The 24,060-nt window shown below is 39.8% G+C and overlaps 1 protein-coding gene across 2 annotated transcripts; it reads left to right on the plus strand.

Annotated features, from left to right (window-relative positions):
* Positions 1-357: 357 nt before the first annotated feature.
* HSPH1 (heat shock protein family H (Hsp110) member 1) lies at positions 358-24,060 on the plus strand. 2 transcript variants are annotated; one of them, XM_043477966.1, is made up of 18 exons: positions 358-865; positions 3,283-3,340; positions 5,717-5,857; positions 6,627-6,749; positions 9,201-9,300; positions 10,409-10,542; positions 10,964-11,208; positions 11,800-12,028; positions 12,376-12,482; positions 12,730-12,863; positions 14,692-14,900; positions 16,548-16,679; positions 18,989-19,126; positions 20,413-20,538; positions 21,564-21,671; positions 21,770-21,889; positions 22,112-22,273; positions 23,152-24,060. In XM_043477966.1, the coding sequence occupies exons 1-18, from the start codon at positions 759-761 to the stop codon at positions 23,356-23,358; spliced, it is 2,580 nt and encodes an 859-aa protein (XP_043333901.1). In that variant the 5' UTR covers positions 358-758; the 3' UTR covers positions 23,359-24,060. The 2 variants fall into 2 exon arrangements, with proteins under 2 accessions (XP_043333901.1, XP_043333902.1); XM_043477967.1 differs by lacking the exons at positions 358-865; positions 3,283-3,340; positions 5,717-5,857 and adding exons at positions 1,769-1,781; positions 5,159-5,166 and having other exon boundaries at positions 6,606-6,749.

The raw sequence follows: 24,060 nt of genomic DNA on the forward strand, positions 1-24,060 counted from the left end.
CCAGCCTCTCCAGAGTACCAGAGTCTCGGGTCTCCGCAAAATTTGGGGGTGTGTCTCTGCCAGCTGAGCCTCCTCTCCCAATCTAAGCGTCAGACACCATCGCCTACTAGTACATTATAAAGGTTACGATTTTTTCGAGTCATTCTTCGTTGCTCGTTTTATTAGCACTGCAAAGAGCCTCTAGCTAGGGCGGGCGGGGGCGTAGGCGGGTCAGCCTGGCCAGCTTGAGCCAATAGCGCAGGAGTGGCTTTCTGGCTGCCATGGCAACGGCGGCCGTCCCCAGAGGGACCAAGCACTCATTGGGTAGAATCTTTCGAGAAGGCTCGAGAAGAAGGAAGCGGAAGTAGCACGTGGAGGGGCCGGTGGAGGCGCCGGTGAGTAAATGCCGCAGATTCTGGAAAGTTCCGATCAGTGCGATACATAAGGCTGAGGCTCTGGGACCTCCCCTTCTGGGTCGGTAGTTCAGCAGCGCGCCGGTGAGGGAGCGGCGGAAGATCCAGGCCGGCAGCCCGAGCTCCGGAGCGACTCGCGTACACCGAGCACCGCTTTCTCCCGTGGCTACTGCTCTCCGAACCACCACTGTCCCCGGGAAGTCGGAGGCTCCAGACCGGCAGACTGTCCGTGTGTCCGTCCGTCCGCCCGCGTGACAGGAGCGGACCCCACGGGAGTCGAGCGCGGCCGGGGCAGGAAGCGGCCGCCAGGAGGACGCAGACCCAGACTCATACCGAGCCGAGGCGGAGGCGGACCGAGAGCCGGCCATGTCGGTTGTGGGGCTGGACGTGGGCTCGCAGAGCTGCTACATCGCGGTGGCCCGGGCCGGCGGCATCGAGACCATCGCCAACGAGTTCAGCGACCGGTGCACCCCGTAAGTGGGAGCCTGCTGGGGGCGGGGGGGAGAAGCCGGCGGGGGCTGGAGATCCCGGGGAACCCAGGCTTGCGGCTGGCCGCGGAACGCCGAGGGCGAACGGAGCGCGGTGTGGGGAGCGGTGCCCTCCTCCGTGGGGATCAGGATGCGGACTGCCTGGCCGCCGGGTAGGGGAGGGCGCCTGCAGCAGCATATCGGAGAGGGGGTGTCTCTGGGATTCGCGGGGGCCAAGGGAAGCCCGAGAGTCGAGTCTCCCCGGGGTGGTCACTTCGGGCGGGCTTCCTCCTGGGAGCCGATCGGGGGCCAAGCCGGAGACTTGGCTCCCTTTTCTTGGCGAGAAGCCTCTGCCAGCTTCTTCGCGGCCTCCCCCGTTTCCCCACCCGGCTTCTCGGAGGTGGCTGAGCCGCCCCCAGCTCGTTCCTCTCTTTCCGAGCCTGTCTTTGCGCACCGCAGAGCTGGGGCTGCCGAGCCTTTTCTTCCGCATTGTGAATCTCGAAATGAGCTGGAAGCTTCCAGAGCCTGTATGCTGCTGCTTGTGCTGTGAGCCAGTGGATTGTTGTTAGCGACCACAGACTCACTGTTAGGATAGATGAGTGTGTCTTCTTACTCACGCTTGGATCATTCGTGAAAGATGTAAAGGGCCTTTTTGCTCGTTTTATGGAAGCCATTATAGAGGAATCGTGTTCCAGTTTTTTTTTTCTTAAATTTTGCACAGCTTAAATAAGGAGAGAAAATAAAAATTGCACACTTGTACACTAGAACTGGATGTTGTCACTGAATTAAACGGTATATTCTACTGTGGCATGGGGTGGGCAAAGGGTAACGTTTTAAAAAGCAACTTTTTTTGGAGAGGGTCTAAATTTGTGAATATAGTGTATAAGGGGTGAAGCATTGAGCCCAGAGGTGAAATGACTGGGTTTCTATCAATATCAATATTTGAGTGCAGATGAACATTTATAAAAGTGAATGGAAATGAGAAAATACCCAAACAGCTCAGAGACAGTGTCAGTACCATTGGGAAGACTTGGTCCCTAAGCATCTCATACATCAACCTTTTTATAAATCTACAGTCTTTTCTTTAGCTGTGCCAACGTCTCTAATTGGAGTATAGTAAGGAAAAAGAATCTCAGGTTTTCATGCCTAGGTACAGTTTATATCTTTGTTCTCTTTAGGCCAATAAAAGGAAGAAAAGCTATTGTAGGAAAAAATAGCATTTGTGGTTATAGAGATCACTGTGAAACTAAAGATGACAGGTGTGTCTCTCAAAAAATACAAGCGGAGGGCAGTATTGGAGTTTAATATTTTATATAATAGATGTTTGACTCAACTGCGTTGGCTACTATAAATTTGTTTGGTGTACTTAATTTTATTCTCCCCTTGGAAAATGAGTAAATTTGTCTGGCAACTATATGTTTACTTTGAGTTGGGAGTGACTGTTTCCGGAAGGTATTTTAAAGGTCCAGCCTTTGCTCCAACAGTTCTCTGGCTTTTCGGAGGCTATTTAGCACCTGCTCAGATAATTTAGGTCTGAGGTGTCTCAATTATAGCAAATTTGGATTTGATTGGGCTTGGTATTTAATGCCCTCAATGTGTTCCCATTTTGCTCATATCGCGCTGTTACTCTTCTGCCTTCTGATCTGAAACCTAATTCACTTGCATCCTTCTGACAAGACTCTTGTGGTTGTGCCTGCTCTGTGCTGACGGTCTGTTCCCAGTGCCCTGCAGGCTATTTCACAGTTACAAGTCACTTCATCTCTTAAAAGCTGACTTAAAATGTAACAGATTATTCAGTCATTTTGCTCAGCATTTATACTTGGTTCTGTTGTGGTACTTGCTCTGCGTCATTTTTACTTGACTTGCTCAAGTAGAGTCTTCTGTATAGGACCCTCTTTTGTGCTTTTCAATTCCGGAAGCATAATTTAGGCCCACTTGTTTCTCGTTATGTAAACATGTTCTAAAGCGTCAAATGGTCTATTAGAACAGCAGTAGGTAGGATAGTGATATTTAGATTTCTGTCAAGTTGGTAACTGCCAAGTAGGTACACCATGTTTTTGTCAATGGTGTCTAGGACCAAGTTAATAATACAGTTTTAACTGTTCAGTGATTGGGGCCTGGAGAATTACGCTGGTCCTTGTGCTCTGGGAAAGTGTCCTCTGAGCCTTGAGCAGTCTCGGGTGGGAGCTGGGGTTGGAGTAGTGGGAGTATGGCTGCCACCTAGATAGGATTCTCAGAGTAGCAGTTAAGTTGGGCCCTCAGAGAGAAGCTGACCAAAGCTTTAGACTCCAAAATTGTGCTAAATTGTGTCCCCCTTGCCTAAGAATGGAAATTTATAATAGAATTTTCCTCTTGTCAGTTAAAATCCACATTTATGCTTCTTTACATTTGTGAAACATGGTTTTTTTTTTCATCTTTTCTAGATCAGTCATATCATTTGGATCAAAAAACAGAACAATTGGAGTTGCAGCCAAAAATCAGGTATGTTCAAGAGGATTCTGATCATTTTTAAAAGAAGTTTTAAAAGTAAAATCTCAGAAACATACAAGAATATGAAATACCTAAGCCTGTCTGTTTTTGAGTTTGTGAATGATCATGCAAGTATTCCTTATGAGCCCTCGCATGCGTGTGCAGTCGCTCAGTCATGTCCTTCTCTTTGCAGCCTCATCAGCTGTAGCCTGTCAGGCTTCTGTGTGTGTGGAATTTTCCAAGCAAGAATACTGGAGTGGGTTGCCATTTCCTACTCTACTTAGGAGCCCTTACATCCTTATTTTCCTTTTCTCTTCCTTTTGTTTTATTGAATAAGATACACTTTAACACACTAATCTTCCAACCTTAGTTTTTAATGTGTATCCTATTTTCTAAGACATTTGATTTTTTTTTTTTTTTTTTCAGTGGGTTTTGTCATACATTGATATGAATCAGCCATAGATTTACACGACATTTGATTTTTTAAAACAAGATACTTGAAATTCTTTCATGTGAAGTTTCTCATGATACGCATTTAAGAGTTAAAGATTCCTTTTATAGAAGGAACTTCTAAGAAGTTACATTGTTTAAAAGTGTTTTCAAGTTACTTTGTAATTAAGGAGAACTTGTTGTCTAGGCCTGTGGTGTCTTATAGAGTAGCCATTAAATACAGTTTTTGAGCATTTGAGATGTACCTAATCTGGATTAAAATGTAAAGTATGAAATACATGTGATTTTGAAGGCTTAAAATGAAATAAAAAAGAAAACCATCTTATCAGTTTTCTACAATGAGTACATGTTGAAATGGCAGTATTTTAGATATGTTGGGCTAAATAAGTTATTGGAATTAATTTTACTTATTAAGAGGACTTGACAATTTACCTATGTGACTCCCATTTAGGGCTCACATTATAACTTGAATTTTGGGGGTTGGGGAGAAAAAATAAATATGAAATATGAAAATCTAAGAAAGGGACTGAAAGCAGTCCTATATATGTAAACATACCAAAGTGAACATATTCTGTATACCTTAAATTTACACAAGGTTATACATCAGATTGGAGAAGGAAATGGCAACCCACTCCAGTGTTCTTGCCTGGAGAGTCCCAGGGATGGGGGAGCCTGGTGGGCTGCCATCTTTGGGGTCGCACAGAGTCGGACACGACTGAAGCGACTTAGCAGCAGCAGCAGCAGCGTACATCAGATTTTATTTAAATTATTTATTTAAATTATTTTTAAAAAAGGTTGAAAAAATTCTTTTAAATACAAAAAAATAGTATTGCTGCAAAGGAAACAAAACTCTATAAACGCTGGAATTCTGTGTCATGGCTAGCTGGAAGAGAGGAACGAAAGAAAAGACAGTGGGGAAGAGAAATGGTCATGCCACTTAGAGTGACCTACTCAGAAGGGAGAGAGCCTGGTGAGGTAACAGCCTCCCTGACTGGCTGTAGAGAAGACTCCCATCCCAGACTTGAGATCCACTGCATTGTTGTTACACAAGGAGAATCCACTGAGGCTTCAATCTAGCCTGTAGACTAGATCTAGCCTCTAGACATCTGTCATCTGAGTTCCAGAATCAAGTAGATCAGAGAAATAAACAGTGAACTGTTATGCTGTTTTCAAACTAGTCACTTTAGAAGTCTTAGTTTTTTCATCTTTTATTGTAATTATTTTTGTGCTTTAAATAAGGTTCCCACTGCTGACATCTTTGAGTGAAGTATGCTATCAAGTGTGACTTTTGTATATCCAGAGCCTAATCATCAAAAATGCCTACAAGTAGTTGAAAGAATTTCCTCATGGAAACTGTTTGAATCATCCTTACCTTTTCAGAGTCCAGAGTGCTCAGCCTTACACCATGGAACCACTGGCCTATCCTTACCTTTTCTGCTTTTTGGTATAGATTATTAATATTCCATGCTATTGATACGAAAAGTAGCAATCCATACATCTTGTGGCTCAGAATAACTCATCCTGGCCACTTGGCGACTTAATAGACTATAACAGTTAACTCCTTTTTAGAAAAATGTGATTGGACTATAGGTCTTTCTAATTACCCTATTTCAGTTATTCGTTAGGTATAAAACAAGTTCAGTGGGAGAAAAGGAATGAAATAAAGTTCCTGGGGCTTGTTCAGAGTTTTGATAGTTTCATTACCTTTGAGTTCATCTTGCAGATTTGGAAGCCTGTGTGTGTATTCCTCTCACTGCTTCCCTCCTGGCATTTCTGTAGAAAAAGGAGAGAAAATAAAGTGTATTCATTGTTGGAGAAATTCAGGGCTCTTGGGCAAGTTATTTATATTCTGGTGATTTGAGTTGAACAAATGACTTGCTTTTTAATTGCTGTAATTAGTGATGTTGAAATTAGAATTTAATTTTTTTTTTTCCCCAGCAAATCACTCATGCAAACAATACAGTGTCTAATTTTAAGAGGTTTCATGGCCGAGCATTCAATGACCCCTTCATTCAAAAGGAGAAGGAAAACTTAAGTTATGATCTGGTTCCAATGAAAAATGGTGGAGTTGGAATAAAGGTAATTTAATTGAACAACGTTAGATTCCTTACTAAGAAATTGTTCAGTTCATCTACAGAGAAAAGTACTTAATTCTTAGTAAGTATTTAACTCAGTTTCTGTAATTGGACAAAGTGGTTTTTTATTTTTTATCTGGTTTCTCTTTTGGACAAAGTGGTTTTTTATTTTTTATCTGGTTTCTCTTAAACTATGGGTCTATGTTTAAATTATCCTTGAAGAATTACTCAGATGGTATATGCTGCTATAAAACTTAGTTTGTGTTTCTTATAACATCTTGGCAATTAGAAAAATTTAGAATTTCTGGTGTCTAAAGAAACCTAGATTGTGGTGGTGTTATCAAAAGCAGTCTGTTCCACTGTAGCTCATTTGCAGTTGTTTGGAGAGCTCTAGTGTAATACAAGCAGAAACCTTTTTTAAAGTACAGAGGCATTCCTGTCTTATGATCTGCACAAAATCCTATTCGTCTCCGTGATTCATCTCTTCAGTGAGGTTGGCACTTGACTGCTGTCTATGGTGCTTGGTCTAGTACTTTGGGTAGGGGAAAACACGCCCCAGCGTCCTTTCTCCTCTTCATCTCTGGGGAGGAAGCTTTCTTTTTTCCTTCTGCTTTGCTTTCCTATCCACTTTTCTCTTTCCTTTTCCCTTTCCTCCTTTTAAACAGTCAAAACAGTAAAGGTTTTCTGGAAGAGAATATGTAATAATGTTTGAAAGTTAATATTAGTAGCTTTAAGGACTGCAGTAACGAGAGCATTTTCTTTCCTCAACGCAGGTGATGTACATGGATGAAGAACATCTGTTCAGTGTGGAACAGATCACAGCCATGCTGTTGACTAAGTTAAAAGAAACTGCTGAAAACAACCTCAAGAAGCCAGTAACAGATTGTGTTATTTCAGTAAGTAGAATTCAGCAAGGCAACGTGTTTTATTTTAATTTGCCTTCTTCATGTTGCTTTTTAGTATTAAATGTGTGAAAGCTGTTCTACTACCAGAGACCAGAATTCTGCTGGACTGGATCACTGCAGTGTTCAGCAGCATTGCAGAGTAGGTTTGAATGCTATCTTTAGCCAGAAGTTGCAGAGTTTTTTGTATGGTGGTACATATCAAAATCTCCTGTTGGGCTTTTTGAAAATACAGACTGGCTGATCAAATTGGAGGATGTTCCAAAGTTAGTTAACTGTATTGAGAGACAATTGTATACGTCCACGAGAGAGTTCACCCACACATGAGAACCAGTTCTTGGTGAGCAGTAGTTTTAACTAGGGAGTTCCCTGGCAGTCCAGTGATTGGGATTTCACCTTCCAATGCAGGGGGTGCAGGTTCGGTGAGCTAAGATCCTACATGCCTAAAGGCCAGAAAGCCAAAACCTAAAACAGAAGCAGTATTTTAACAGAGTCAATATAAAAATGGTCTACATCACTCAAAAAAGATTTCATGCCTTAAATGTTTTTGAACCGCTAGCAAAATTTTATCAAGTCTTCCAATATATAATAAACTTCACAAATGGTGATATGCCTGATGGTCACTAAAGATGTCCAATAAATGGAAAAATTATGCGGTAATGTACTCTGAAAAGAGAACTTATCGTTTGACCTGAGTCAGTAACTTACTTATTCCTCTGGGTTAGAATTTTCATATGGTGAAAATCAGAAGTTTATTATGATAAAGATTAAATGACTTTAAGGTTCTTACGTCCTTAAATTACTAGAATTCTTAAATCTGTATTCCCCAATATGGTAGCCAGTGGCCACACATGGCTTCTGAGCACTTGAAATGGAGCTAGTCAAAACCCAGATGTGCTGTATGCATAAAATACACACCAGGTTTTGAAGAGTTAATATAAAATAAAGAATATGAAATATTTTGGAGATGTTGGGTTAAATAGAATGTTTTATTAAAATCAAAAATAAATAAAAATGGTCCACATAAAAAATATCTTTAAAAATAAAAAGATAACCCACCAGTAGTCACAGAACCCAGGTTTTTAGCATTGGTAAACTCACTACTTTCAATGGACAGTTGATAATTAAGTTATTCAGGAGGATTTGCAGTGTACAGGAGCCATCTTTTATTGGCAGGGTGACCTGCCCAGACCTGTCAGGAGCCTTTATGGTGGTGCACCTTGGGATATGAGAGAATCCTGAGATAAGAGAGGCAGAAAGGCTGAAGTTTCTCTTGTACGACAGAAAGTGTTTTACTAAAGGAATATTTTGGAGAAATGCTAGTGGTAAAGAACCCGCCAGCTAATGCAGGATATGTAAGAGACGTGGGTTCAATCCTTGGATCAGGAAGATCCCCTGGAGGAGGGCATGGCAACCCACTCCAGTATTCTTGCCTGGAGAGTCCCGTGGACAGAGGAGATTGGCGGGCTGCAGTCCAGTGTCACACAGAGTCGGACATGACTGACGTGACAGCACAAAGTTAAAGTTTTAAGTCAGTGGTCCTTCCTCCTCCCCCACTTCCCTTTAAATAACCTCATATGGAAAACTGCAGAAAGAAGGGTTCTGATTGGAAAGATGAGCAGAGACCCACCTTTGCCGTTGGCGCTCTTTTTGAAGCATTTATAGATACTTAGGAAATGTGGAAGCTCCAGTACCAACTTTTCTCTTAGGTACTTTCCAGCTAAGTGATTATATGGATATATTATTAGATGCTTTTCTGGAAAAATGTGCTAGTTAAAATGGTGTCCTAGAAAGTGATCAAAAGAGTTCATCTGGGTAGAAGACAGCACCCTTAGAAACTATCCCACGAGCTGTTTTTTGTTCTTCCTGTTAGAAAAATCAACAGGCTTTGACAAAAAAAGTTTCATTTTGTAATCTTAACAGGTCTGCTGAATTAAAAGGTACCCCATCTATTAATGCTTAAACCCAAAGAATAGCAAACCAAAGGGCAGTGACTAGATTCTAAACTTTGTATTATCTTTAAATTCCTGTAGTCTCTATAGTGTAATTACATTTAATGATGACTTAGCAGAATAATTTTCAAATGTCAGTAGAAATAAGACCACTTTAGAATGTACACTTACCACTTAAATGTAAAACTTAGTTAGATTTAAAGAACTGGTGATATATCTTATGAATATCTTGATTAGTTTTTATTTCAGGTTAAAATTTGGTTATAATAAACCTGATACTTAAAATTTTAGGGCAATCTTCTCGAAAGTAGTTACTGTTTCTTAAAGTTAAAGAACTTGCCAGAAACTTAATCTAAAGTCCTTCTTCTGTTTCGTGACATGGCCAGGCACCGGTTTAGCTGACTGTTGTGAGTTGGCCACTGGTGGTTGTGGGCGGTTTGTGTGTGTTTTGGTTTTCTAGGTCAGTGAACATTTTTTCCCTTCCTGTTTGCAGGTCCCTTCTTTCTTCACAGATGCTGAGAGGCGATCTGTCTTAGATGCTGCCCAGATTGTTGGCTTAAACTGCTTAAGACTCATGAATGACATGACAGCTGGTAAGAGAAAAACTGTTTTTGTGTAAAAGTTAACATACTGTTGAAACTAAAGTTAAGACACACGTGGTCCTGTTATCAAACACTTCCATGTAGAAATACCACCTATTAAAAAACTTAGATTTGAAAGCAAAAGTTCTAGTCTTGCAGATGCTTGTTTTAGTGAGAAGTTGCAACTTTGTCAAATGGATGAATCTATTTTCATTAGGAAACCCTTGTGTATATTTTTTAATCTTTTGAATTAGTTGTGTTGGGTTTAGTTTTTTTATTTCCTTACATTGTTTTTATAGTTGAGAAACAAGTTTTCCCACAACCTTATTATGGGGTTTTAGAACGACCTCGCCTTGATTTACCGGAAAATTTTTTTTCCCCTTATACGTCTCCCAATTGTTGGTAGTTTGGAGTCAGTCATTTCTCTTATGTCAGATGTTGATTTAAGCTGTGCCATTTGCTAGGCACTTTGCTAGGAATGAGTTGATGGGGAGCAAAGTACTCAGTAGCGCTTGTGTCAGTTTATTGTGATTAAGGATGGACTCAAAGTCAGTTACACCCTAGTGTATTCAAGCAAAGCAAATAAGACTTTGTTTAGCATATTTTTCATAGATATTTTAAGGATTCTTAAAGTATTGCTAACGGTGTGTTCTTGAGTATACACAGTGGTTTCAAAATTCAGAAAAAGCAAACCATAGACTATTTAAGATAGATCAGTTATTTGCCTTGAATCCAGTTGGTAGGAACTGTAGTTGCTCTAGTTATATATTAAACTCTTAAATTTTTTTGGATAAGCAGTCTCCTAGCAGGTTGTGGTTCAAATGTAAGTACTGTGTAATGAGTCTGATATTGTCTGTGTGTGGTTCTGTGTGGTGTACATGCCATTGTTTTTGCATTACATATGTCTTCTCTGTCACATCTCTTCATATATTTAAAAGTGATGGAACATTGTTGTAAAATCAGAAAGAGATGAAGTATGAAGCCAGATATAAAAGAAATGTGTTCACCTTTAATTGGTCGAAGTATAGTCAGGTTCTCTGCATGTGTAATTATATCGGTAACTATGAAATTACTGAAAGAATGTGAACCGAAGTATTGAAACATACTAATTTCCTTTTAGTTGCTTTGAATTATGGAATTTATAAGCAGGATCTCCCAAGCCTGGATGAGAAGCCTCGAATAGTGGTTTTTGTTGATATGGGGCATTCAGCTTTTCAAGTCTCTGCCTGTGCCTTTAACAAGGGAAAATTGAAGGTAAGGTCATAAATTGGAACTAAGTGACCCAGATATTAATGTGTGGCAATTGTTGTTACTTTAAGCTACTGAGCTTCTTGGGTAATGAAGAGTTTGGGATAAAGCTATTAAAAGAGAGTTGTTCCTAAGGTTGATCTGCATAAAGACAATGCAGTTGTCTTAGCATACTCTTAGTTGTTCTTGTTTAGGAAAGAAAAACTTTCTAAGATTATCTTCTATGTAATCATTAGGATTAAAAATATCATAGAGATGTAGCATTCCATTTGGATTTTATAGTGATATACATCCTAATTGAGCTGGGTTTCATGTTGTAGTTTAAGTAGAAATTTTGAGCCTGTTTGTTTGAGTTAGCAATATTTAAGATTCTAGATACAAATATGATTGAAAATAACTAGATTATTTGTTGTTTTAACTAAATTAGGTACTGGGAACAGCTTTTGATCCCTTCTTAGGAGGAAAAAACTTTGATGCAAAGTTGGTGGAACACTTTTGTGCAGAATTTAAAACTAAGTACAAGCTGGATGCAAAATCCAAAATTCGAGCACTTCTTCGTCTATATCAGGAGTGTGAAAAATTGAAAAAGCTGATGAGCTCTAACAGCACAGACCTACCACTGAACATCGAGTGCTTCATGAATGACAAAGATGTTTCCGGAAAGATGAACAGGTGTGTCTCAGATTCTGACAGATTAAATAGAAGGAACTTCTTGCTGAAACTGTAGTCTGGGGGTCAGTTCTAACTGTGGTCTTCTGAGTCTTGACCCACATTTCAAGATTGCACCACCTGAAGTGCTGTCAGCATCATTAGAACTAGAATTGCTGCTGCAAAGAGGGTTTTTAACAGGATCTGTGCTAAGTGTCCTCATAGTGAAGTCTTCCTAGTATTATTTCTGGGCCAGTGATTGAAAAATGTTTTCATAATATATTTCACAGAAATATATTGAACTGAATGGAAATATTCATAAGTGATGAAAATGGGATCACATAAAATATTAAGGACTAAAAATGGAAATCTTAATATAAAAGTGATTTCTTCTGTAGTTACTAATTTTCTTTTCATTCTCCCTTCTGCATCTGGATTTTGTATAGTTTTAGGGAAAAAAGTTATGAATTATGGTATGGCTAAACCTGGCCCATGTGGAATTCAGGGTGTCTGAGAAGAAAAAAGTTTGTTGGGTTGATAAGAATTATTTAAAAAGTAGGGCAGAATGTTGGCCTTAAGATCAATTTTCTTAACGTTTTCCTCTTGACTGCCAAGGGCTCAATTTGAAGAGCTCTGTGCTGACTTGCTGCAGAAGATAGACGCTCCCCTTTACTCGCTGATGGAACAGACTCAGCTCAAAGTAGAGGATGTGAGTGCTGTCGAGATAGTTGGAGGCACTACACGAGTTCCAGCCGTGAAAGAAAAAATCGCCAAGTTCTTTGGAAAAGATGTTAGCACGACGCTCAATGCAGATGAAGCGGTGGCCAGAGGGTGTGCACTGCAGGTACTGTCTTCGCATCTTCTCTGGGAGTCATTCCTCAAACCACTTCTGCTTTATCTCATCCTGGCAGAGTCCTGTGCCCAGTTAAATTGATAAGGCTGTGGGGACACGAGGATCTTCCAGTATTGGAAGATTTGTTGTATTATCTTTTTATCTAGTGAATGCCACTATTATTTATCTTTATATCTAGTGTTTAGATGATAAATACTTTATGCATAAGACATATGTATACACTGTAAGCAGTTTTGAATTTGAACCTACCCGTCCTATTTGAAATGATCTTTATGTTAGAAGCTGAGTGAAATTTTTCATGTGCTTATGATAATCTTTTTTTCTTTTTCTTTTTTAAGTGTGCAATCCTTTCCCCAGCATTTAAAGTTAGAGAATTTTCTGTCACTGATGCAGTTCCTTTCCCAATATCTCTGGTCTGGAGCCACGATTCAGAAGATGCTGAAGGGTATGTAGGAGAAAATAACGTTCAGATACTTGGTTTTAATATTTTTTTAAAAAATGAACGTATGACATTCATGGTGGAGTGTTTGATTAACTGAGATCTTTTAGCAATCAAACTTACCAAAATATTTCTCTCATTTTGGGTTATACATGGTGAGATGGGGTTGATAAAGCTTTTAGATTGTGATCTGTTTGTGTCACACAGTGAGCGTGAACCCTTGAAGTACTGAGTACCTTTGGTTTCCTCCTAGTGTCCATGAAGTGTTCAGTAGAAACCATGCTGCTCCTTTCTCCAAAGTTCTCACGTTCTTAAGAAGTGGGCCTTTTGAGCTGGAAGCTTTCTATTCTGATCCTCAAGGAGTTCCATATCCAGAAGCAAAAATAGGTAAGCAGTTAATTGTATTTATTCTTTTGAAGATTTAGTGTACCAACTTAAACACTCTGCTTTTAGCAGTGTTGAGTAGAACGCAATGAAAACGTGAAGTGGAACATAATTGAAAATGTGAGGACAGTTTCAATTTGGAGTAATGAAGATGGGGAAGTCTCTTCTTTTATTGATGACTAAACTGGCCTAAAGAGATGAAATGACTTGTGTGTGTGTAGGAACACTTGAGTGTTTTTCCTTTTCTGATACAGTCTATACTTAACTCTTATCACCGACTTTTAGTATTAACCTTTCCTCTGGGTGAAATGTTACTTGCAGAACATTACTTCAGCTTAAAACCTGGCTTGGAAGCCATTGAAACTATCTCTGAAAGGTACCTTTGTGTTGTAGTCTTTTTTTAAAGTACATTTTGGGGGTACATTTTTCTTTGAGAAGTTTGACACTGTCCATCTATTTTGGCCTAAAGTAACACTGAAAATCTGTGGGAAACCTACAGGCATCTTCTTGTATCTCTTTTCCCAAGTAAAATAAGCTAGTATTGCTAGATCTTGTCAGGACTCACCTTTGCCCAACACCGCTTCATAGTGGAATTGTTGGAAGGAGTCTGACCTGGCCAGTTGTGTTTTCTTTTTTAATCCTTAAAACTGAAAATGTTCTGACACAGGAGGGTTTTATATTTTAAAATATTTTTTTCTTGTGTTTGTTGATAGATAGATTAAGTAATCATTGAATATAGACTAGACTAAAATTTTGACAGGCTGGATTGTAGTCCCCATTCAACGGAGGATAAAATCTAAGCTCTTTAGCCTGGCATTAGCTCTCTTGTTTTGTCACCAAAACTGAAAAGCCTGCACACACTTACAGAGCCATCTTAAATATCTCTCCTGTGAGTCTTCTTGCGTACCCTTTGGTTAATGCTGTTTCTTTAACTGAATCTAATGACAGTTACTTCCTGAACCTAGTGATTAGATAATTAATGAAGGTCTATTCCAGCCTACTTCACTGACCTAGTAAATAAATCTAACTTTCTGTGTGTTTGTGTAAACAGGACTTTAAATACAAGACTACTAAATCCCTTGTAGCGCTTTGCACATAACAGGTTCAAAACACTTAGTTTTTTTTCAGTGGTATTTGTAGTAACAATAGTATTGGTAGAGGTGATAACTAACACCTAGCACTTAGTTCCATAGTAAGTGCTCACTATAAACCCTTATGAACTCAAACTGGAGAAGCATAAAGTAACTTATAGCCATCACAGGGCCAGGATTCAAGTCCAGGGAGTCTGGGTCAGAGTTACCACTCTTGATTTCTACTTAGTCATGGTCTGGAACTGCTGTAGTGCATCATAATTTTAGGCTTTGATAACAGATTTTACCTCACCTCTCCTATTTGAAACATAAAATGTTTAGATCAGTCAGAAAACAGTATACCCTACTGTGAAGTTCCTACAGAATCAGAATGAGGCAAGTGCTTGATATCATTAGCCATATACTTGGGATTTTCATGTTGAGGGTGTGCTCCCTGGTAAAGTGGGGTAGGAGGAGGTGAGGATGGCTGGTCTGTGTCTCACACAGTGTCTGTGTCAGAAGTGTCACAAGGGGGCCCTTGCTTTTGAAGGTTTCATGGCATTTTAAGACTAATCCCAAGTATTGTAAGTATACTGTGTACTTACCAGTCTATTTTAAAAGGTTGTGTTTCTGGTATACACTAAAGGACTTAAGTCTAACTCAGTTAGTAGAGAAAATGGAATTTTGGAATCGCAGTCTTTCTTAGCCTTTGTCCGCATGATAGATTTGGTTCTGAAATTGTCGATTTCTTTTTGCTGTAGGCCGCTTCATTGTTCAGAATGTTTCGGCACAGAAGGATGGAGAAAAATCACGAGTGAAAGTCAAAGTGCGAGTCAATACCCATGGCATTTTCACCATCTCTACAGCATCTATGGTGGAGAAGGTCCCAGCCGAGGAGAACGAAGTGTCTTCTCTTGAAGCCGACATGGACTGTCAGAATCAGAGGCCACCAGAAAACCCAGATGCCGAGGTAAGTTTGTAGGTAAGCCTTTGAGATGGAATATATAGTAGACTTAATTCTAAGCCTGAAGAAATGGGTAGGAAAAGGTTAAAGTGTTTTTCTTCATGATAATTAGAATTTTCGTTAATGACGACAATAGCAATTTCTAGGTGATGGTAATGTACAGCCTGGAGTTTGGTAAACTGTGATTAAATTCTCTGTAGCTTTGTTTGAACCAGCATGTGACAGTTTGATTCAGAGTGGGCAAAGTTTCTTGGAATTAGATTTTTTAAGGCATAGGCCACATATTGAGAAGTCAAACGCCATCTGGTGTTTAAGAAATAAAAGACTAAAAAACTGTTCATTGAAATATATACCAGATATTAAAACTGTTTTTTGTTTTTTTTTAATCATATGGCAAAAATCAGTTTTGGTATTTTATAACTTGCTTGTATTTACATGGTTTTCTGGGTTGTGGGAGGAAGGAAGTGAAGTATCTGACTAGAGTTTAGAAAGTTGTTAATTGTTCATGATGTTAATTGAGACTTCTATTAGCCTAAGTGTTAGTTTTACATGGTCAACCAAAGAATTCTAAGAAACTTGAAAATAGATGAGCTCTTATAGTTTACTTGTAGACAGTAACCAGAAATAGCTTAAATGAAGAGGTAGGTAGGCAGTTACAGTGTTTTAGTTCCCATGAGCAAGTGTGACATCCCTGTGGTCAGACTGTTAGCACTGTGGTCATTCCCTAGAACATTTAAGGAACAGGAGCATCTGAGCCTCAGCTTTGTTCTCATCGGGAAAAACTTCAGTGTAATGAACTAAATGACCAGCACCACATACCAGCGCTTTCTCATCTGGCTACAGACACCATTATTCTAATGCCTGTTGTATCCAATCTCTTAGTACCTTTTAGATGTATATATACCAGGAATACCTTGCTTCTGGTACTTCAGTGTCTGCCTCAGGATCTTGAGGCTCTGGAAGAAAACTAATGAGAGACTTCAGTCATTAAAGTTAGAATGCTTCAGGCTTCTCCTGAGATGGGATAAGATCATAACAAGCTCTGATCTACTGGGCATTGAGACATCTACTAACATTTAGCATTTGTTCTTTTCCTGGGATTTTTTTTTGAGGTGTAGACTGTTGGGTCACGAAAAGAGCGCGGAGACAGAGAGGGTCTTGCGTTTCTCTAAACTGGAGTGATGAGCTAGCTGCCAGATGATGGATTGTTGGTGATTTTATGTTAATTCCTCAGTCCACTGACATGCAGATATGTTGAGATGTGTGATGGCTGTTGGTGAAGTTAGGTTTTGGAAACTTATTTTTGGGAGAGAGGCCTGGAGAAAACCTACTTGCTTTTGAGAATTAATATCTGTGCAATGCTAGAGGGGAGCTTCTTGAAGGAGAGTTCTTGTCATCACATCAGTCAAAATGCCTACTACTTGTGTTATTTAACTATTATATTAACTGTTATCATTCAAAGAATTTCTTACAGGTTTACAATATCTAAGAAGTTTTCAAATACTTGTTTTTTATGCTTTTATCCAGTATCGTTTCCCCCCACCTGTTAAGACTTCAGAAATTGAGTGTACTGTCTTTGGTGCCCTATAACCTTTTCAATTTATACAAGTACACCTGCTTTCTACATCCTTTGTGCCTGGGCTTTCATTTCAGAAAAATATCCAGCAAGACAACAATGAAGCTGGAACACAGCCCCAGGTACAAACTGATGGTCATCAAACCTCACAGTCTCCCCCTTCACCTGAACTTACCTCAGAAGAAAACAAAATCCCAGATGCTGACAAAGTGAGTGACTCTTCTAGTTCATTCCATTAGACAATGTTGCAACATGTGATCATTAATGATATCATTCAATCTGCAGTTTCAAGAGCAAGCACCAAGTTACCTTATTCTATATAGGATTTTTTTTCTCCTGTTAATTTTCTATGTTTTTCAACTGAAACCAGTGAGAGGTACTCCAGCTAATTATCCTACTTTTTGGACTTGAAAGCTTCTCTTGAATAACTGCCACTCCAGGCAACCAGGGGCGAATGCATAGCTTTTGTTGTCTTCTCTAGTGCCAGAGGTGCCTGCAGATGCCAGCATCTGAAAGACTCGTCTCAGTGCTGTGTGATGAGTTTTCACTCGAAGTCATCCGATGATAAATACATGGGCTATAGGAGTCTAGTAAAACTTTTTTCTCCTCTCAAATTGCCTGTCAAATTTATATAAATTAATTACAATGATCTGGTAATAAGTTTCCATTGTTATTCCAGATCTGTGCTTTGCAAAACTTCGTTCTTTGTGCAGGTTGCATGTAAATTATTCTTTCATTAGAAGTTTGGTTTTCTCTCATTCTGAGGATAGACCTCTTTACCCTTAGATGAATTACCGAATAGTCCACTGGGGTCCAAATACATGTTACTCTTAGTAAAAGCATCTGGTTTTAAGCTCCCATGCCCTGACTGATCCCCTCGGGGGTCCTGATTCTGATTTCTGAAAGAAGCTGCCGCCGCCTCTTGAAGAGTTGGGTGTGGATGGCCTGGCAGCGATGGCTCCTTAACTTCTGTGTTCCTCCCCTTCACCTGGTGCTGAGCACTGACTGGCTCCTGCTGGTGGTCCCCACACCTGTTAGAGCATGCCCTGGGGAGCTCACCTGCTGCTAGCTGTAGGTGGGACCACTAGTCCCAGACCCTCTGGGGAGCGTCCCTTGTCCAGGCCATGCGGATGCCATCTTGTGATGCGTTGGTTTTGTCAGCAGTTGGTTTGATGTTGTACTGCTAGTCTGATCCCAACTTAACCTCCATACCTGTGGCTCTCATCCATTCGATCCCCAGTATCTGTTGCACTCCTGTGTTTTTGCCAGGTGTAGGTGCGACTTTTCTTTCTTGTGTTTCGTGACCCCCAGAGCATGCACAGTATATTGTGGGGGTGGTGGTGGGGAGTTCTCATGCTCACAGGAGGGGCGAAGACGGGTGTGGCAGGCTGACTGATAGGCGCCTCCTAGTGACCCAGCTCCCAGCGCTTCACAGACACGTGATCTCTCAGGGCGCAGAAACAGAAGCCTGGAGAAAACGCCTGAGAAACAGTCTCCGTCCTTGTGATTGTCAAGCCGTTGAGCCTCCTCCAAGTCCCAGTTCTTTCGTGGAGTCTCAGATGTTAGCCTCCTTCACGACTCCCCCAGGTCCCCCAGAGCCCCCCGCCTGCCTCACCTCATGGGCTGTCTGCTCACCGCCGCAGCCGGTCAGCGTGCATGTCAGGTGCCCCGTGGTTCTTCTCATCTGTTCTACGGCTGCGTTTGCTGAAGTTGTGCTGTTTGTCATTTGTGTCTAGAAGAACCTGCAGAAATGAAAATGCTAAGAACATCTTGGAAAATTAAAGGCCATAGGAGATACTTACTTCTTTAGCCCTGTATTTACGTATTTTGGAAAAAGTTAACAGTAAACGTAGCATTTGCTACATCATTCCATTTACTGTTTTAAGACTGTAAACATTTTTTTGACCTTGCAGAGTTGCTTATGAGAAGTGGTACAACTCAAAAGGCAGATAGTAGAAATAAGGAGATGGATGTATATACACATGTATAGGTGTGTATATCATGTCCAAATTCAGGGAATTTTAAAAGGCACTCATCAGTGTACTGGTAATTGTAGCTGGAATATAGAGACTCAAATATATAATACAGGGATAGAGTTGATCCTAACATGCTTAGCAGCTGATCAGAGTCTTATCTGTGGTTACTATTATAGACTATAATTTAAAGAAGTGGTAATTTAATAGTAGTTTTGCCTTTTTCAAGTCACAAACATAGCTTAAAGGTATTAGAAAATTAAGGACCTGTGAAGAAAAGCTTTAGCCAGAGAGATTAAATTTGAGATGAAAAATGTTCTGGTGAATTCTTGAAGGGGGAAGTATGGCAGGTATAAGTGTAATTGCAGCCCTGATTTAAAATGGGTGGGTGGGAGTTAGATGATTTTACACATTCTTCCAGCTTTATGATTTTAGGGATTTCACTTTTGCGTGAGTCCTCAGTAAGTATGATAGGGATATTTCTGTCATTCAAGAACTATTTAAGAATTTTTCTTTTTTTTTTTTTTTTAACCCCTCTTCCCAAGGCTAATGAGAAGAAAGGTGACCAACCTCCAGAAGCTAAAAAACCCAAAATAAAGGTGGTGAATGTTGAGTTGCCTATTGAAGCCAACTTGGTCTGGCAGTTAGGGAAAGACCTTCTGAACATGTATATTGAAACAGAGGTAATTACTTCACTTAAATATTTTTATTTTGGAATGTATTTATTTGTTTGGCCCTGTTAGGTAAATGGCTATAATTCTTAACATTTCATAAGTTTTATACAACTTTTAGGGGCAGAATGAAGCCAAAAAGTAATGGTTTTTAGTTAAATATTTTTAGCAAGTTTTTTTTTTCCTAATATTTTTGCAACTTTATTAAAGAAATCTATACCATAGATCATTCTGCTTGGTGCAAAATTGATTGTCCAGGTTCTTGTGAAGCAGTTGAGCGCTGATATCTTCTAGCACAGCACAGTACCATCGGTATCTCAGGCCACACTAAATATTTCTGTTAAAATACATTGTGCTTCTCTGTAGTTTGGATAGGTGAAGTGACTGAGACTCTTGTTTTCCTTTACTGAGCTGGGACCATTGTGTTTAGAAATTTAATGATAAATCCCTGTTTCTGTTTGATAAATAGTACGTTTGTTTGTGCATGCTAAGTAGCTTCAGTTGTGTCTGACTCTTTGCGACCCCATGGACTGCAGCCCGCCAGGCTCCTCTGTCCATGGAATTCTCCAGGAAAGAATACTGGAGTGGGTTGCTGTTTCCTCCTCCAGGATATCTTCCTGACCAAGGGGTCGAACCTGGGTCCCTTGTGTCTCCTACATTGGCAGGCAGACTCTTTACTGCTAGCACTAATAATGTAGTGGCAAAATTGTGTGGCCGTTACACATTGGTCAGTATTAATCCCAGTAGGAGACAACCATGTAACTACATAAAACAAACAAAATTGTATAAAAACAGTGGATAATTTTTGTTCCCTGAATGTTAATCTGAATTGTGAAAGTTAGATAATTTATTGCACTCAGTTGTGTCCGCCTCTTTGTGGCCCCATGGCCTCTAGCCTGCCCGGCTTCTCTGTCCGTGGGATTTCCCAGGCAAGTATACTGGCCTGGGTTGCCACTTCCTGTTCCAGGGGACCATCCTGACCCAGGGATCCAACCTGCATCGCTTGCATCTCCTGCACTGGCAGGTGGATTCTTTACCACTAGTGCCACCTGGGAAGCCTTTTACAATTTATTATATAATGTTAAAAAAACCAAAACCCTTCATTCTGTGTATTTAGAAGATGAAGGACTTTGTAGGAATTGTTGGAAGAATATTATGAGGTATAACTTAGAACTGTTAAAACTGATTTTTTTTAGGGGGGGTATAATTGTTGACTTTGTTAACTCCAGAATCTAAATAGTTAAAATTCAGTCGCACTTAGCAGAGGATTGGAATTAACCTCTTTTGTTTCTGGACAGGGTAAGATGATAATGCAGGATAAGTTGGAAAAGGAGAGAAACGACGCTAAGAATGCGGTGGAGGAGTATGTGTACGAGTTCCGGGACAAGCTGTGTGGACCGTACGGAAAGTTTCTATGCGAACAGGTGTGTTCAGGGCTGTGTTTTTATTCAGATAATCTCACTTTGAAGTGCTTAATTCCTAATTTGACATTTAAAACCTCTACTAGATTGTGTAACTTGAGCTTTTTGAAAACAGACAACTTGAAATAGAAATCGTATAAACGGAGTCATGGAGAGAGAGGCTAACTAGCAGTGTGCAGTTTTATACTAGATTATCCTAGTGACTTTACTGTTTACCATTGAAGAAAGAACCTGTCAGCACGTTTATTCATAGTCTGCAACATCACAGTTATTGGGGGAGTAGAAGCATAAATAGGAGAAAATACTTGCTTTCAAAGACCTCAGAGCCTTGGTTGCTCTGTCATTGCTTTATGCCATAAGACTTGTTCATCCAGTCATTCCAGAGTTTGTCAGGGACCATAAATTCCAGAGCAGAAGCATGTCTGTGGAAGATGGGCCTTGGAGAGAAATTGGGCTAGTTATAGAAATCCAGAGTGGATTTGTATAACTTTATTCAACCTAAAGCTATAGTATAACCACATACTTTTTGAGTTGATTAGGAGTGACCTTTGTGTGCAGTGATTGAACTGTCAACTTGGCTAGGTTTCCTTTCAGTATTCAGTGGTTGTGGAAGTGAGTAGGAAGTTACTAATCAAGACCTAATTGTTTTGGAGAATAGGAAGAAAATTGCTCTTCTATGATGACATTTTAGTGTACAAATTGTGCAAAATAGAACTTCTAAAATTTATTTTAAGTCCATAAGAGCAGTTTACCACAAATTTTCAGACATCCTTATGTGAAGAGAGACTAGCCTAAGACCAACTCCCTCCCCTGTATAAAATACTGTCTGGAGCAAGTTTTGGCGTGTTTTTGCACCTTGGTGTTTTTGCACCTTGATGTTTTTCAGTGACGAGAATCCAGGTAATCAGGTTTGCCATCCTGGAAATAAGATGAGCTTGATACCGAACACTTCTGAGGATGACTGTTTTGTCATGAAAGCTTTTAAAGTAAGGTAGCCACTGATACTGATTTTCGTGTTCTGTATGTAGGATCATCAAAAGTTTCTGAGGCTGCTCACAGAGACTGAGAACTGGCTCTATGAAGAAGGGGAGGACCAGGCCAAGCAGGCGTATGTTGACAAGCTGGAAGAATTAATGGTAGGCCTTCTCTCCCCTGGAAAGTGGTACTTATGTTTCAGACTGTAGACTTCTAAAATATAATTATTCAAATACTAATTTATCACATTCGGTTTTAGAAAATCGGCACTCCAATTAAAGTTCGGTTTCAAGAAGCTGAAGAAAGGCCGAAAATATTTGAAGAACTAGGACAGAGGCTGCAGCACTATGCCAAGATAGCAGCTGACTTTAGAAATAATGTAAGTCTGTACACAGTGAGGACATGAACCCTGGATTTACAAGCTACTGCTTAAGTGAAGGAGTCTTTGTTGTGAACAAATGATCTTAAGTCAGAAATTAGGTTTGGGTGTGTGAGACAAGATGGTATTGATAGATTGAACTTCATGGAAAATTGGGTCCGATTAGATGTTAGTTACTGTTAAATACTTGATTCTACAGAATGGCTATGTTTTTCCATTTAGGATGAGAAATACAACCATATTGATGAGTCTGAAATGAAAAAGGTTGAGAAGTCTGTTAATGAAGTGATGGAGTGGATGAATAATGTCATGAATGCTCAGGCTAAAAAGAGTCTTGATCAGGATCCCGTGGTCCGTGCCCAGGAAATCAGAGCAAAAATAAAGGTGAGTGTCACTGACCAGTGTTTACTGCTGTGGTTTCTTAGGGATTCCCGTTGCAATGATTTGAACATTGAAAATAGCCATTTTTCCTTAAATCTTTTTACCTCATCCCAAGACCAGATTTCTTATTAATAGTTCATTATTGATATTACAAAATGTGGGAAGGCCTTGTAAGTTTCTTCATTTACTTAGTTCAATAAATACATTTGTTGCGCTTCTACCACGTACGCAGCTATTGTTGTAGGAGTTAAGCGCTCCGTGTACAAGGGAAGCCCCGGCTCCTGGGGAGGTCACCTGCCAGTGGCCGCCATGGTAAAGACGCGACAGGAAACCAGTATGGGGGGGCGTCAGACTGTGTTAAATGCCACGGGGAACAGTAGTCAAAGGGACTAAGAAACTTGGCGATGGGGAGAGTCCCAGGTCGGTATTTTATCAGGGAACGTCCTGCTGAGTTCATGAGGCCTGAAGGAAGTTGGTAAGAAAGCCAAGGAAGATGCTCTGTCTGGAAGAACACTCAAACACAGAGAAGGTTAACATGAGCCTTTGAGGTCATGGGCTATAAGCTTGAATTCCAGCTCTTTGCTCACTGCTTTTTCTCTTCCTAGGGTTAAGAGATGATACCTTTTAATAATTGCTATGAGGAATAAATGGGTTAATAATAAACTGAATAGTTAGCAAGTCCCTGACACATTGTAGAAGAATATTTACATATCTAGATCAGGCTTCAAGCTATAATTTTAGGCAAATGTATTGAGCAAGTAGAATTCTTTGAGTTATTGTATGATTGGAGTTGATTGAAAAATACTGGTTTAAGTATGTAGGAAAGTAATTGAAAACATACTGGAGTTAGTCTGATTATTAGTTTTGTTTTCCTTTCTTAGGAGTTGAATAACACTTGTGAACCTGTCGTAACACAACCCAAACCAAAAATCGAATCTCCCAAACTGGAAAGAACTCCAAATGGCCCGAGTACTGATAAAAAGGAAGAGGACTTAGACGGCAAAAACAATTTCAGTGCTGAACCTCCACACCAGAATGGAGAATGTTACCCTAATGAGAAGAGTTCCATTAATATGGACTTGGACTAGATGACATGAAACTGATTTCGTCCTTCAATTAATAAAATATTTTTGCCATAGTATGTGATTCTACATGACATACTGAGACTATTTATATTTTCTTTTTTAAGGATGTTTAGAAATTTTGTCTATTATATGGAAAAAGAAGAAGCTTAAGTCTGTAGTCTTTATGATCCTAAAAGGGAAAATTGCCTTGGTAACTTTCAGATTCCTGTGGAATTGTGAATTCATACTAAGCTTCTGTGCAGTATTACCATTTGCATCACTGAGGATGAAATTGAGTTTTGTCTTTGGAGAAAATAAAGTGTACTGCTTGTTCAAGAGGGCTGTGATTAAACTCTTTAAGCATTTGTTCCTGCCAAGGTAGTTTTCTTGCATTTTGCTCTCCATTGCAGCATGTGTGTGGGTGTGGATGTTTATAAACATGACTAAGTCTGATTTCATAAGGGCTTTCTAAAATTAAATCTGTCCAATAGAATATGACTTTTGCTTTGGTATTAATTATATTAAAAATCCATTGACTAAAAGCAAAAGCTAGTGAAATGTGTTAGCAGCATGCAGAACAAAATCTTTAAAATATATCTCTCGTTATACAGTGCATTGTCATGTGAAGGTGTACCATGGAAGAAACATTGATTCTGTTTGTAACTGATATTGTGAAGCCTCTTATGAGCTTTAAAATAAAGTTCATCTTATGGTGTCATTTCTAAA

Source organism: Cervus canadensis, chromosome 9 (assembly GCF_019320065.1).
Source record: "Cervus canadensis isolate Bull #8, Minnesota chromosome 9, ASM1932006v1, whole genome shotgun sequence".
Classification (NCBI taxonomy): Eukaryota; Metazoa; Chordata; class Mammalia; order Artiodactyla; family Cervidae; genus Cervus; species Cervus canadensis.

Bases quoted from the DNA above. Each gene is read 5' to 3' on its own strand.
- HSPH1 (XM_043477966.1), top strand. From the start codon at position 759: ATGTCGGTTGTGGGGCTGGACGTGGGCTCGCAGAGCTGCTACATCGCG. The intron at 11,209-11,799 runs GTGTGTCTCAGA...TTGACTGCCAAG, and splicing joins GTTTCCGGAAAGATGAACAG to GGCTCAATTTGAAGAGCTCT. The intron at 19,127-20,412 runs GTAATTACTTCA...GTTTCTGGACAG, and splicing joins ACATGTATATTGAAACAGAG to GGTAAGATGATAATGCAGGA.